At 45.1% G+C, this 16026-nt stretch overlaps 1 protein-coding gene across 2 annotated transcripts in view; it reads right to left on the bottom strand.

Annotated features, from left to right (window-relative positions):
- SCARF2 (scavenger receptor class F member 2) overlaps positions 1–16026 on the bottom strand; it is a 70328-nt gene that overhangs the window by 12755 nt on the left and 41547 nt on the right. For both annotated transcript variants that reach the window (XM_034438444.3, XM_034438445.3), the window contains 3 exons: positions 10079–10182; positions 9203–9320; positions 7980–8098 (listed from right to left, as the gene is read on the bottom strand). In XM_034438444.3, coding sequence (XP_034294335.2) covers positions 7980–8098; positions 9203–9320; positions 10079–10182 — 341 coding nt within the window. The remainder of the gene's footprint in view (positions 1–7979; positions 8099–9202; positions 9321–10078; positions 10183–16026) is intronic.

Here is a 16026-nt window from a genome sequence, read left to right as displayed (position 1 = left end):
CTGACATGGCAAGGATTCCCCTGTGATAAAGGCTTCCCAAGGGACCCAATGCTGGTTACCCCTTTTGTCTGTTTCTTTGTGTGCCTTGGAAAATAGTTTGACCCCTTCCTCCTCTCTGTGGCAGCCCCTCCAATATTGGAAGACTGCTAGCCTGCCCCCCCTGGTCCTTCTCTTCACTAGACTAGCCAGGCCCAGTTCCTGCAACCGTTCATCGTGTGTTTTGGCCTTCAGTCCCCTAATCATCTTGCTTGTTCTTCTCTGCACTCTTTCTAGAGTCTCCACATCTTTTTTACATTGTGGAGAGTAAAACTGGATGCAGGATTCCAAGTGTGGCCTTACCTGCACTTGGTGAATGTAAAAATAATAATTACTCAGGTTGTTGAATGCCAAAGGTACAATGATCCGGAATCCATCCTCACTCACCTTGTCCTACTTTTTTTTTTTTTCAAAACCCAACTTTGGGTATTAAGATGCATAGGAAGTAGGGTACGCCCATAAGATGCTCCTGAACTTTGTGGGATATTTTTAATACCTTCTTTGCAGGTATTAGGCCTTTCATTTATTGTCCCTTAGACCTGCAGCGATGAAGGGACTTGCATAGCCCAAGGATGATGTGAGATCCCATCAGGAATGTTTTTCCTAGAGGATCACCCATGATAGGAGGCTATGGATGAAGGATAATCTATGATCCACTGGAGAAGGGAAGGTCAACCGCTCCTCTCTTCCAACCAAAAGAGGCCTTCACAACCAGGACTGGCCCTGCAGGCTGGAAGGTCCCCACTGAGCTTCTAGGGAACCACAGCTCTGAAGTCTATGATGCCACCGGATTAAGGTCCAGAAGATGATGTGTCCAGAGGCAAAAGGAGAGGCCATATGCTTCACACAAGGACTATCAGAACGGTGAACCAAGGCACACCTGAGATTGTCCAAGCAGAAATTACAGGTTGACATTCTAAAACTGGAATGGAACGGGTCACTTCACATCAAAAAGCTTTAGAAGAAGATAGAATGAATGAGCTGGAAGGGACCTTGGAGGTCTTCTAGTCCAGCCCCCTGCACAAGCAGGAGAACCTCTACCATTTCAGATAACTGATTGTCTACTCTAGACTCTTCTTAAAAACCTCCAGTGATGGAGCGCCCACGATTTCTGGAGGCAACTTCTGTTCCACTGGTTAATTGTCCTCACTGTTAGGAAGTTTCTCCTTAATTCCAGGTTGCTTCTCTCTTTGGTTAGTTTCCATCCATTGTTTCTTCTCTTGCCTTCTGGTGCTTTGGAGAATCATTTGACCCCCTCTTCTTTGTAGCAGCCCCTCAAATACTGGAATACTGCTATCACGTCACCCCTAATTCTTCTTTTCTTTAGATCTTCTATTGTGGACCAAGAAAAAATGATAGGAAAGAAGGAACAGCCATCTTTATAACCCAAAGGGTCGAGGTTGCTGTCAGCTGCATCTCAAAAACGATAGAAAGATCTCAATTCTGTTCCAAGGTAAGTCACCCAGAGCAGGTGTTCCAACACGGTGCTCCAGCTGCAGGTGCAGGAATTGGGCGCTTCTAGGATGCTTTATAGCATCTTGTCAAGATAGCACCAAATAACAGTCCTATTGATGATGGACAAACACAGGTAGTCCTTAACTTACAACAGTTCATTTAGTGACCTTCAAAGTTACAACGGCGCTAAAAATGTGACTTATGACCGTTTTTCACAGTTAGGACCTTTGCAGCCTCCCCAAGATCATGTGATCAAAATTCAGATGTTCGGAAACTGCTTCATACGTATGACCGTTGCAACGTGATCACCTGACAAGCAGTCAATAAGGAAACCAGATTCACTAGTAAACCACCAAGTTACTAAGTTCTCAACTGCAGTGAGTTAACATCCGTGGCAAGAAAAGTCGTAAAATGGGGCAACCTCACTTAGCAAATGTCTCAGAAATGTTGGCCTCCATTGTGGTCGTAAATCGAGAACTTCCTGCAGAATGCTAAAAGTGGGAAGTAAAACAGCATCTGAAATGATAGGAATATTTGACGTGGTTCAGGGAATGAAGCAGAAGACGGATCAATCGTGTTCTGCCAAGAAAATCCAGTGTTTCATTGAGCAAACACTGCCAGCAACTTAAAAGAAACACAGACATCATTGGATGGAAAACAAAAACATCGAACTGACAATTTGCTTTGCGGGCGAAGATGGAAAAGCTCTGTTTAGTCAGCAAAAGAAAAAGAAAAATGACAAAACAAAAAGAACTGGCATTGACTATTGTTCAGATCCCAAGTTTCTTAAAACTAAAGAAACTTAAAACTAAAGAAAACAAAATTATCAGGCCAATCTCTTAACAGTATTCCATAGCAGTGAAAACAAAAAAAACAAACCCTAGATTTAATGGGTTGGATTCGATAAAGAGACTTCCTGGACAACTCAGACTGAAAGAGACGCTGCCCTTAAAGATAAATAATAAAACAAAAATAGCCAGAAAGCAAAAAGAGATAAAATGGCTATTTGCCCGATTTTGTGAAAATAAAAGTGAAAAGCAAAATACAAGGAATCTGTTTCTCGACTAAATGCTAAATTCCAGGAGAATAAGAGGAGGCAAGGAAATATAGATATTGTACTGCAATGTATGTTATCATGATACATATGGACTAAAGTGATTAAGTATATTAATCGTTAAAAGTTTATTAATAATACATTAATTATATTAAGGGCTGCCATAAAGAGAAGGGTGTATGTGGGTCAATGGATGGAAACTATAATCACGGAGAGAAAAAACCTGGAATTAAGGAAAAACTTCCTGATGGATTCACCTGACAACTGTGTTACTAACTTAACTGCAGTGACTCCCTTAACAACTATGGAAGAAAGGTCATAAAATGGGGCAAAACTCACTTTGCAAACGTCTCACTTAGCAACAGAAATTTTGGTCTCAATTCTGGTCGTAAATCGAGGACTACCCATATAGGCTTCTCACTTGACACCAGGATGTCTGCTGCATTTCCATTGATAAAGCTGTTATCTTCTTTCTAATAAATAGCTCTGGGGATTTTATCCCTTGGATTAGCTATTTCCAGATAGGGAGAAAAGGATAAGGAGAATTTTTCTGACAGAACAATCAACCGATGGAACAGAAGTTGCCTTCGGAAGTTACCGCCGGAGGCTTTCAAGAAGAGACTGGACTGCCATCTCTCAGAAATGGTGTAGGGTCTCCTACTTGGGTGGGGGGCTGGACTAGATGACCTACAAGGTCCCTTCCAATTTTTCTGTTCTGTTCTGTTCTGTTCTGTTCTATTCTATTTTCCATCCCATTCCATTCCATTCAATTTCTGATTCCTATTCTACTCTACTCTATTCTATTCTATTCTATTCTATTCTATTCTATTCTATTCTATTCTATTCTATTCTATTCTATTCTATTCTATTCTATTCCATTCCATTCCATTCCATTCCATTTCAGACCTACTCTACTCTATTCTACTCTACTCTACTCCCATTCCCTGTTCTGTTCTGTTCTGTTCTGTTCTGTTCTGTTCTGTTCTATTCTATTCTATTCTATTCTATTCTATTCCATTCCATTCCATTCCATTCCATTCCATTCCATTCCATTCCATTTCAGACCTACTCTACTCTACTCTACTCCCATTCCCTGTTCTGTTCTGTTCTATTCTATTCTATTCTATTCTATTCTATTCTATTCTATTCTATTCTATTCTATTCTATTCTATTCTATTCTATTCTATTCTATTCTATTCTATTCTACTCTACTCTACTCTACTCTACTCTATTCCATTCCATTCCATTCCATTCCATTCTACCCTACCCTACCCTACCCTACTCCATTCCATTCCATTCCATTCCATCCTAATTTCTATTCTATTCTATTCTATTCTATTCTATTCTATTCTATTCTATTCTATTCTATTCTATTCTATTCTATTCTATTCTATTCTATTCTATTCCAGTTCTAATTTTTATTCCATTGCATTCCATTCCATTTCTGATTCCTACTCTACTCTACTCCATATTTCTATTCTATTCTATTCTATTCTATTCTATTCTATTCTATTCTATTCTATTCTATTCTATTCTATTCTATTCTATTCTTTCTATTCTACTCTAGACTCTACTCTACTCTACTCTATTCCATGTTTCTGTTCTGTTCTGTTCTATTCTATTCTATTCTATTCTATTCTATTCTATTCTATTCTATTCTATTCTATTCTATTCTATTCTATTCTATTCTATTCTATTCCATTCCATTCCATTCCATTCCATTCCTGATTCCTGCCCTACTCTACTCTACTCTACTCCCATTCCCTATTCTGTTCTGTTCTATTCTATTCCATTCTACTCCATTCCACTTCTTTCCTACTCTACTCTACTCTACTCTACTCTACTCTACTCCATATTTCTATTCTATTCTATTCTATTCTATTCTATTCTTTCTATTCTACTCTAGACTCTACTCTGCTCTACTCTATTCCATGTTTCTGTTCTATTCTATTCTATTCTATTCTATTCTATTCTATTCTATTCTATTCTATTCTATTCTATTCTATTCTATTCCATTCCACTCCTGATTCCTGCCCTACTCTACTCTACTCTACTCCCATTCCCTATTCTGTTCTGTTCTATTCTATTCCATTCTACTCCATTCCACTTCTTTCCTACTCTACTCTACTCTACTCTACTCTACTCTACTCTACTCTACTCTACTCTACTCTACTCTATTCTATTCTATTCTATTCTATTCTATTCTATTCTATTCTATTCTATTCTATTCTATTCTATTCTATTCTATTCTATTCCAGTTCTAATTTCTATTCTATTCTATTTTCTATTTCTATTCCATTCTGTTCTTCTAAAGATTCAAGGCCACGGTTCTCCCTGTTGCAACACACAAGCTGTGAAAGTCTTTGTTCTATTACAGATACAGAGGAAGCCAAAGCCGAACAGTCCCACCGTTGCCTGCGAATGCGCTGGAAAAAACCTTGAAGCCCAAGAATAACAAATATTTCAATAGCTGAAATAAAGCCAGGCTGTTCACTGGAAGCACCAGATAAACCTTAAATAGTTTGGAGGCACAATGTAAAGTCCAAAATCAGTCATTGATGCTTGGCGGGGGGGGGGGGGGGAATCAAAACTGAAAAAGGGGCCGCCAAAAATCAAGGAGGCAGTTTCAGACAGATGGACCTGATTAAAATTATGTCCCTTGATCATAAAGAGTTTGACTGGCTGAATAACCTGCTGCTGCTTTGTTGATTTTCAAATGTTAGCTTAAAAGGAGGGTTTTTTTAAAGTCTTGTATCTTATGATTCTTGATGAATGTATTTTTTTAATGTAAACTGAGAGCATATGCACCAGACAAATTCCAGTTCTAATTTCTATTCTATTCTATTCTATTCTATTCTATTCTATTCTATTCTATTCTATTCTATTCTATTCTATTCTATTCTATTCTATTCTATTCTATTCTATTCTATTCTATTCTATTCTATTCTATTCCAGTTCTAATTTTTATTCCATTGCATTCCATTCCATTTCTGATTCCTACTCTACTCTACTCCATATTTCTATTCTATTCTATTCTATTCTATTCTATTCTATTCTATTCTATTCTATTCTATTCTATTCTATTCTATTCTACTCTACTCTACTCTACTCTACTCTATTCCATATTTCTATTCTATTCTATTCTATTCTATTCTATTCTATTCTATTCTATTCTATTCTATTCTATTCTATTCTATTCTATTCTATTCTATTCTATTCTATTCTATTCTTATTTCTAGAACCAGGGGATCAGGGGGCACCTGTTAACTATGATGTTCTGTGGCCAAACAGATTTTTTTCCATGATCATCTGGATGCCAATAATTTTCTCCCTATTATCTTTCAGCTGAAAAGGAACATGTACCCAGGCAGGACAGGACAACATTTCCTCCAACTCCTGCTAAGGAGAAATTTCCTGGCAGTAAGAACAATCCATCAGTGGCATGGTTCCCCTCCAGAAGTGGTGGGCGCTCCATCACTGGAGGAGCTGTGAAGAAGAGTTTCGACAGCCATTTCTTCAGAATGATGTATCTTGCTTGAGCTGGGGGTTGGACTAGAAGACCTCTGAGATCCTTTCTGACAGTGTCATCGACACAATTGGGCGGACTCAGGGAGACAGTGGAGCACAGAGAGGGCTGACATGCTGTTTCCATGGCTTCCTGGGAGCTGGGCACGACTTATCGACTGAACCCCAAAGTCCTTTCCAACCCTATTATTTTATGTTCTATGTATGATTTCTCCAGAATCTCCCAAAGGTGCTTTTTTAGGAGGCAACTGGACTTTCTGGTTTTTCTGTTAAAATATTTCTCTTCTCATCCAAGAAGCTTCTTCAGCTCTGACAGGATATTGGGGAATGGAAGAATTTATACTCCTTGCAGACAGCTGGTCATTTGCATCCTTTAGAGGGTCCCTGAGGCACTTGGAGGCTTATCTGTGTCCTCAGGGTCACCTGAGTGGTGCACCTGGCTCCTGTAGTCTGCAATTTTTCCTCTGGAAATCCATTCTTATTCCCACACCATTGAAAAGGTGTCCATCCCAAATTGCATAGCAAAAAGTCTGTAGAGATTCTCAGTCATCCAGGTCATGGTTGTCCCAAAGGGGCTTTTTCAGGAGGCAACTGGACTTTCTTATTTTTTTTTTCTTTTGAAGACCTTTCGCTTCTTTAGCTTCTCCAGAATTTGTCCACATAATTAATTAGAACTACTAATCAGTGGAACAACATGCCTCCAGAAGTTGTGAATGCTCTAACACTGGAGGTTTTTAAGAAGAGTTTGGACAGCTATTTGTCTGAAATGGTATAGGGTTTCCTGCCTGAGCACGGGGTTGGACTAGAGGACCTCCAAGGTCCCTTCCAATTCTGTTATTCTGTTATAAGTTCTAAAATTCTCCTCACAGCCGACAGCGTCATCTCCTTTCCTCCTTGAGGACCATAAAAGCCAATAGTCTCCAGTAGCGCAAGAGGCTCCAGTCTCCCATGCAAGAGACTCTCGTCACCTGAGAATCTAGTCAGTTGCCTGGGGTGCTTGGTGCCCACGGCCTGTCCCTGCCCCTGTCAACTCGCAAAGCATCCCTGGCTTGCTCTCGAGTTGCCATAGGCAAGGGAGATGGGAAAACGGCGAAGCAGCATGGCAGCCAAAAACAAAAGCACATTCCAGACATATCTCTCTCAAGGCTGTCTCCCAGAGTTACCTACAGTGGCCGGAGGGGAGTGATCTCTACAACCCGCGAAATTGGTCTGTTGGCGAATGTGACTGATGACACACCCTGGTGTGGGGGGGGAAGTCTGGGCTGTAAATTATGTGGGGTCAGAGTTGGCTTCACTTGGAACGTGCCGACATGAAGCTCCTAATAAATAACTGAATTTCTTTTGAAGCTTGGCTTGAGGCTCATGATTTAATTAGGGCATCCGTCAGAACCCTGACAGCCCCATTAAATGAGCAGCTCAGCTCCCCATCACTGAACAAATATTTCTTCATCCTGTATGTTGTGAAGATGAATGACCCAGGCTGCCGGACTGCTACGAGAAGCTCCTATCAAAGCAAGTGACCAAAACAAGCTGGGATCTCACACTTCGGGGGGCAGAGTTTACCTCTCCACAAGGCAGTGATTCTCAACCTTGGCAACTTTAAGACAGGTGGACTTCAACTCCCAGAATTCCACTGCCGGCATTCCCCAGGGGAATTCTGGGAGTTGAAGTCCACCCGTCTTAAAAGTTGCCAAGGATGAGAGATGCTGCTGTAAGGACATGCAATTGTTCAGTTTGGTGCTTTTCTCCCTGCCAGGGACATCCAGAGGGATGGGTCACAAACATCAGTCTGGCAGTGATGACTGTGTGGCCAAAGCCTTTCTCCTGGCATCAGCCCCCAACTCCCAGTTTCAGGTCCATTAGCCGGAGGGAGCCATGACCAAGACCGTGGAGGGGAGGGGATCCTTACCTACAACTTTTGGCAACTTCTGACGGCGAAGGGGGATCCGGGGCAGCTTCAAGCTGATTTGGCTGAACTGTCCGCAAAGGCGCCTTGAAGATTTTTTACGAGCCAAGTCCTGGCGTATGCTGTGAAGGAAGCCGGATAACCAGGTGAGACCACGGTCAAAAGTTGCCACATGGATAGCAATAGCCCTTAGACTTATATGCCGCTTCACAGTGCTTTCCAGCCCTCTCTAAGCGGTTTTACAGAGTCAGCCACTTGCCCCCAACAATCTGGGTCCTCATTTTACTGACTTCAGAAGGATGGAAGGCTGAGTCAACCTTGAGCCAGTCAGGATCAAACTGCTGGCAGTTGGCAGAATTAGCCTGCAATACTCATTCTCACCACTGCGCCACCACAACTCCCAATATGACAGTGGAGGTCATATTGCATTGCATCTTTATAATTTGCTCCTTCTGTCTTAGACTTCTCTGCATCTCACTTACCCTACCTGTGCAAGGTGATGGGGAAGGGGGAGGGCTGTAATCCAAAGGCAGGGGAAAGTGGCATCTATGGCTATGGATGGAATAAGGCAGGATTTTCCAACCTTGGCCACTTTAAGATGATTGGACTTCAATACCCAGAATTCCCCAGCCAGCAAGGGGATTTCTGGGTGTTGAAGTCCAAACCTTCTGGACAAATGGTGGCCATTCGAAATTCGGACATCATTGAAAAAGTGAGTTATGACCATTTTTCACACTTATGACCGTTGCCGCATCCCCAGGTTCATGTCATCGAAATTCAGGCACTTGGCAACCGATTCACATTTATGACGGTTGCAGTGTTCCAGGATCCTGTGCTCCCCTTTTGCAACCTTCTCACAAGAAGGTCCATGGAGAAGACAGATGCACTTAACAACGGTGTTACTAAGTTAACCACTGCAGTGATTCACTTAACAACCGTGGCAAGAAAGGTCGTAAAATGAGGCAAAACTCACTTGTCTCGCTTAGCAACAGAAATTTTGGCCTCCATTGTGATCACAAGTCAAGGACTACCAGTAATTGTTTTCAGGAAATTGGGCAGCTAAAAAGGAAGCTGGCCAGATGGAAGTGCCTCCCGGCCCGTCTTTCCTCTCCCGTCTTGGCATCCCTTTCAGCCAGGGCTCTTTTCTGGAAGACCAGTTCTCTGCAGCTTCCCTCCTCCCACTCACCCCCATGGCACCCACCCACCCACCCCTGGTGGGTACTCACTCCCGGGCCTGATCCTTCTTGCGGCAAATGCAACAGCAGGACAACAGCGAGAGGAGAAGGCAGAGCAGGAAGATCAGGAGGACTCCGGCACCAATGACTCCCATCCGCTGATTGGCCTCTGGGAAAAAGAGGTTGGCCAGAGTCAGTGGGCCGAGGAAGTCACAAGCCTGACTGGGTGGCTCAGTGGCTAAGAAACTGATCTTGTTGATCAGAAAGGTCGGCAGTTCGGCGGTTCAAATCCCTAGTATAGGTCTCCTGCTTGAGCAGGGGGTTGGACTAGATGACCTACAAGGTCCCTTCAACTCTGTTACTGTTAAACCAGCTGCCCTTGCAAGGTGGGACCCGGGAAAGGTTGTTGCAGAGTTTGTTGAAACAAGGCAAGTTGGCGGCTGCGACAATGTGAGGAGTGTCAGCACTTCAAGCTGCATTTACTCTAGTGCTGACATAAGAAGGAGAAGCGGAGGCGTCTGGAAAGGGACGTTTGACTTTTCACCTACTTATTTTCCCTGGAGATAATATCCCCTAGGAGATGGGATGGGAGGGGGGAAATTCCTTTGAGCTGGAGCAGTAGATTAGGGGTAGAATGACTTGGAAGTTGGCCAATGAGTGCAGGGGAGTGGGGAACGGAAAGGGAGGGTTTTGGGTCTGGAAGTCAGTGTTGGCTTCGATGGAGTCGGATTTTAGAATGTCGTGCTTAATAAACAGGAGTTTTCCTTCAAAGACTTTGTTTGAAATGCAATTTATTTGAGACGACCTCGAAACCTGACAAGGAGGCTGTTGTGGTTGCCTTGTGAACCTTGGGGGCCACACCTTGCACCTCCCCCACCCAACTGGGGCAAGAAGGTTTGGGGGAAGGTTGGCCAGGCACTTACTTACCCATGTGGCACATGCCGGTGAAGGGGTTGCAGGAGTCCTCGTGGCAGTTGCACAGCTCGGCGCAGTTTGCCCCGTAATGGCCAGTTGGGCAGGTCAGGTTGCAGCTGGGGAAAGAAGAGTGGGCAAAAGAGGTTGAGTCCCCTCTTCCAAAAGCAGACCTGGAGCTCGCCACAATTTAAATCCCATTTAAATTACTCTGAGAAGCCCTCCTGGAAAGCGCAGTGGGATAAGGCCACATTTAATATTTGGTGCCCAGGAGCTACAGCACAACTTGTAGGCATCTTGATGGATGCCTAAATAGAAATATTGTGCATTTCTCTGCTGCTTCAAACGAATCATCTATGGAGATTCTCAGTCATCCAGGTCATGGTTGTCCCAAAGGTGCTTTTTCAAGAGACGTTTCGCTTCCCATTCGAGAGAATGAGGAGAAGAGCTGAAGAAGCTTCTTGGATGAGAAGCGAAACATCTTCAAAGAAAAACCAAGGAAGTCCAGTTGCCTCTTGAAAAAAAAAAACACCTTTGGGATTTCAAATGAAACTTTTCTCACAACTCCAGGCAGTGGTGCAACCCGCCCCACAACTCCATGGGTTTCCATTACACACTGAATCAGTGGTGAAATCCAAATTTTTTTACTACCGGTTCGGTGGGCGTGGCTTGGTGGGCGTGGCAGGGGAAGGATACTGCAAAATCTCCATTCCCTCCCTGCTCCTGGGGGAAGGATATTGCAAAATCTCCATTCCCATCCCACTCTGGGGCCAGTCAGAGGTGGTATTTGCTGGTTCTCCAAACTACTCAAAATTTCTGCTACTGGTTCTCCAGAACCTGTCAGAACCTGCTGGATTACACCCCTGCACTGAATCCTATACCACTCTGCCCCCTTTTCAATCTACCAGCCTTACAATTTGTGAAACCCAAAGTCCCAACACACCATTGACGGATCCTGTCCCTGAACCCCATGGGAGTCAGCTTGAAGAGCTGCTTCCTGCTACCCAAAAGCGACCAGGGACCTGGATCAGGAGATGGAGGCATGTCCTGGCCGGAAAGCTTGAATTCAGCTCCCTGCTTGACCTGCTCCTATGAAAGGTAGCCACAGTCAGCGGGCAAAGGCAGGAGAAAGCCCTCTCCATCCACCTTCTGAAGGCAGTTGTGGGAGCTTCATCACTGGAAGCTTTCAAGAAGAGACTGGACTGTCCTCTGTCAAAAATGGCGAAGGGTCTGCTGGGTAGGGCGGGGTGGACTAGATGACCTACAAGGTCCCTTCCAACTCTGTTCATCTGTACCTAGCTTCGGCCCGAGTGTCGCACTCTCCTGAGCGAAGCTCCCTCTTGGCCACATGGCTTCATGGCCCGTACACCAAGCTCAGCCTCCTGTCACTGTGGCTATGCTCTAAGCAGGGAGGAGAAGAGAGGGGGATGCCGAAAGAGGGACTGAGTAGAGGCCAAAGGAGGAAAAAGAACATAGAATCCTAGGCTGGAAGAAACCATGGAGGTCTCTAGTCCAACCCACTGCTCAGGCAGGTGTTGTGACCCAGCTTCCCAAACACAACCAACCCTCTGAAGTGAACTCAAAGATTCCTTTATTAGAAGCGCCAGCAGCCCCGACAAAAAGTTTCTCTCTCACTGCAGACTGTCTGGCCGGGAGATGAATAGTTGTCTGCCCCATCTATTCATCTCCGTCCCCTGCCTTTTATCCCCAGAGCTAGAGTGGGGCTTCACTAGCAGCGGTGGCTCTTCCGTCCCAAGAACCAGCCCATAGATTTCCACTGCTCTCCTCTCCTCTGCCTTCTGCGCATCCACATGGCAGGCACTGGACCCAGCTGCTCCTCCTCTTCCTCATCAGCCACCTCCAGACCTGGGGGCTGTTGACTCTCCCTCGGAGGGATGACGGACAGCCCAGGCTCCGCCTCTGTCTCTCTCTCTCTGACAGCTCCCTTCCCTCTTCCCCCTCGGAGCTCTCAGGTTGCCTTGATGCTGACCTTGACTCCCACACCTCCCTCTCCTCCTCCTCTGATTCGGCTGCTGGAGGGCCGACAGGCCACAACAGCATGAGACCCTCTACCATTCCGGATAAATGGCTCTCCAGCCTCTTCTTGAAAACTTCCAGTGAAGGAGCACCCACAACTTCTAGGGCAGCGTTTCTCAACCTTGGAAGCTTGAAGATGGGTGGACTTCAACTCCCAGAATCCCCCAGCCAGCGCTGCTGGCTGGAGGATTCTGGGAGTTGAAGTCCACCCATCTTCAAGCTTCCAAGGTTGAAAAACACTGTAGGTATATTCAGGTATTCCCAGCTCAATTACTTTTTAATTATGTAAACAATTAGGTTAGTTGTATAGTATAATTGTATTTTTCCTAGGAAAGAACATCTCATTCTCTTAGCTGCCCAGATTTACTCGACGGTGAGATTAAATCAATGTTGGCAGCTGTAAAGTGGATTATGTCTTCTTTATTGTGGCCAATCCAGCTGGTGCATACAAGGCACCGTATCTTGCATATCTGTTTTGCCTTAGAGGGAATGTCAATCTCAAGATTTCTTTATCGTTATTGTTGTGGGTTTTTATACCATTACCTTTATTCTGTTTTATGGGTCACAAACCACCCAGAGTTATGTTATGATGGGTAGTTAGGTACATTTTTGAACAAATAAAGATTGCACTGCTAAAATTTGCTGGTATAAGTTTTCACAATTTATTTTAAATAAGCACCGGACTAGATGTGTGAGACCCCAAAAGGCTTATTGTATAGTACCTCCCCAAAAAACAAAGGAGAACCAACATTTGGGGCCCTGCCCGTTCACAGTGCCTTTGCTGTACCACCACGGCCTCCCCCTTGGGGTCCTCAGAGGTTGGAAAAAATGAGGCAGCCCCCAACCACAAAATTGGTTGGCTCCATGCCAAGCCCTGAGCAAGAGGCGTCCTTGGGATGTGACTGCCAAAAAAAAAATCCATCTGGCAGCTGCAACAGCACCATTTCTCATGTATGTTGAAAAGGGGAGGGGGCTTCAGTCATAGTCGGGGGCCTCGATCTTGATTTTTATGACCCTTTTCTCGGTCATTCCTGGCCCTGAGCTCTTTTTAATGGCTATTTAAGTCTCCCTCCAAATTGTGTGTTGCACTTCCTCTGTGCAAACACTTCCTCTGTGGTTTGCCTTAAGTCCAGTGGGTCAACCAAATGCAGGATGCAGCCCAACCTCCCTGGAGTTATCTAACTTCCCCAGAGCCCACCCACCCCGGGGGGGGGGGAACCTTTGGGCAACCCTGGAAGGTTTGGAGAAGCGGAAGGAGCCAAGTGAGTAGCCTGCAAAGCTAAAAATACCCCATTCACTTTTAAATGTCCTTTAAATCCTCTCCTATGGCCAAGCCCTGTGGCTTAGCTTAGCTTTCAAGAGCCCAAAATAAGTAATTCTCCGACTTCATAGCCATTCTTACAAGTGGGATGATTTTCCCCATTTGGGTGAAGAATGGGACCTCCTTAAAGACTTACAGCATACATTTTTCCTTCCAAATGGGCAGTTAAAAAAAACAAAAAAAACCCAAACCCCAAATGGCTTTTGAGCACAGGAAGGTTGTGCTTCTCTGACCTAATAAGAGCTGCCCCTTGGACCAGCTTTGCTTACAGTTCCCTTCTCCACTAGGGCAGATGTGCCCAATTTATGAACTCTGCTAGTGTCAGATCTGCCAGAGAGGGAGAGTGAGGGAGGGAGAGAGAGAAAGAGAGAGGAAGAGGGAGAGAGAGGGGGGAGAGAGAGGGAGGGGGAGGGAGGGAGAGGGAGAGAGAGGGAGAGAGAGAGAGGGAAGGAGGGAGAGAGAGGAAGAGAGAGGAAGAGGGGGAGAGGGGGAGAGAGGGAGAGAGAGGGGGGAGAGGGAGGGGGAGGGAGAGGGAGAGAGAGAGGGGGAGAGAAAGAGGGAAGGAGGGAGAGAGAGGAAGAGAGAGGAAGAGGGGGAGAGGGGGGAGAGAGGGAGAGGGAGGGGAGAGGGAGGGAGAGAGAGGAATAGGGAAGGAGAGGGAGGGAGAGAGGGAGGGAGAGAGAGAGATTTGATGGAAGCTAAAGATGTGACAATCAGCCTGTTACAGTCTTCAGGGTCGCAGAGCCCGGGAAAAGAATGCAAAAGTGGTAGCAAACATCCAAGATGTTCCCAAAATGCCTATGCGGTACGACTATTGGATGGAGACGGACTGGTCAAGGGGGGAAGGGCCAGGGAGAAGAGGAAAAAATTGTAATGCTTTGCGTGGGAACCTCAGAGCTAACCTTTCTTTTTGCTGCAACCATCTATCCTTAGTAAAAGAACCTATTGCTTCAGCCCAGTGGAGTCGAGGGTCTTTCTTCCCTTGGGACCTGGCTGGGGCAGGCCTAACAGCTAGCCACCTCTCACCAAACTAGCAGTCCAAGTGTGGGCGCTCTTATGAGCGAGTTCTGTGGCTTAGCCTGGCTTCTGAACTGAGATACAGGTGGTCCTCAATTTACAACCATTCGTTTAACGATTGTTCGAAGTTACAGCAGCACTGAAAAAAAAATGGCTTATGACTAATCCTTCACACTTACGACCGTCACAGCATCTCCACAATCACACGATCCAAATGTGGGCCCCTGGCAACTGGCAAGTATTTAACACGGTCTCCATGTCCCATCATCATTTGCAACCTTCCCAGCCAGTTTCCGACGAGCAAAATCAAGGGTGGGGGAGGGGAAAGTTGGATTTGCTTAACAAATATGTGATTCGCTTAACAACAGTGGCAAAAAAGGTCATAAACCAGAGAGTGACTCACGGACAGCCCTCTTGCTTAGAAATGGAAATTGTGGTTGTAAGTACGAGGACGACCTGTTCCTGCCACTCACTAGCCCAGGGATGGGTTTAAGCAGCTTTATGGTAGCAATCCATCATTAGCTCTTGAGATTCTGGCTGAGGATTTTCATCAGCCGTCCAAATGATGCTTTTTCAGGAGGCAACTGGACTTTTCTTTTAAAGGCGTTTTGCTTCTCATCCAAGAAGCTTCTTCAGCTCTGACAGGATGATGGGGAACGGAAGAATTTATATTTATAAAGAATTTACATTCCTTGCAGACAGCTGGTCATTTGCATCCATCCATCCATCTATCTATCTATCTATCTATCTATCTATCTATCTATCTATCTATCTATCTATCTATCTATCTATCTATCTATCTATTTCTTTATAATTTATAAATAAATAAATAAAATTCTGTAGAGATTCTCAGTCCTCCAGGTCATGGTTGCCCCAAAGGTGCTTTTTCAGGAGGCAACTGGATTTTCTTGTTTTTCTTTGAAGACATTTCGCTTCTCATCCTAGAAGCTTCTTCCGCTCTGACTGGATGATGGGGAAAGGAAGGATTTATAGTCCTCGCAGGCAGCTGGTCATTTGCATCCTTTTAGAGGGTCATTAGGGACGCGGTGGCTCAGTGGCTAAGGCCCTGAACTTGTCGATTGAAAGGTTGGTAGTTCAGGGGTTCGAATCCCTGGTGCCGCATAACGGGGTGAGCTCCCGTGACTTGTCCCAGCTTCTGCCAACCTAGAAGTTCGAAAGCACATAAAAAAAATGCAAGTAGAAAAATAGGGACCACCTTTGGTGGGAAGGGAACAGCGTTCTGTGCGCCTTTGGCGTTGAGTCATGCCGGCCACATGACCACGGAGACATCTTCGGACAGCGCTGGCTCTTCGGCTTTGAAACGGAGATGAGCAGCACCCCCTAGAGTCGGAAACGACCAGCACGTAGGTACGAGGGGAACCTTTACCTTTACCTTAGAGCAGTGTTTCTCAACCTTGGAAGCTTGAAGATGGGTGGACTTCAACTCCCAGAATCCCCCAGCCAGCGCTGCTGGCTGGGGGATTCTGGGAGTTGAAGTCCACCCATCTTCAAGCTACCAAGGTTGAGAAACACTGCCTTAGAGGGTCATTGAAGCACTTGGAGGTTTATCTGTGTCCTCAGGGTCACC

The sequence above is a fragment of the Pantherophis guttatus genome, chromosome 17 (genome assembly GCF_059756535.1).
Source record: "Pantherophis guttatus breed Tessera chromosome 17, ASM5975653v1, whole genome shotgun sequence".
NCBI lineage: Eukaryota > Metazoa > Chordata > Lepidosauria > Squamata > Colubridae > Pantherophis > Pantherophis guttatus.
Note: the sequence above shows the minus strand (reverse complement) of the source record. Positions and strands in the feature narration are given on the sequence as shown.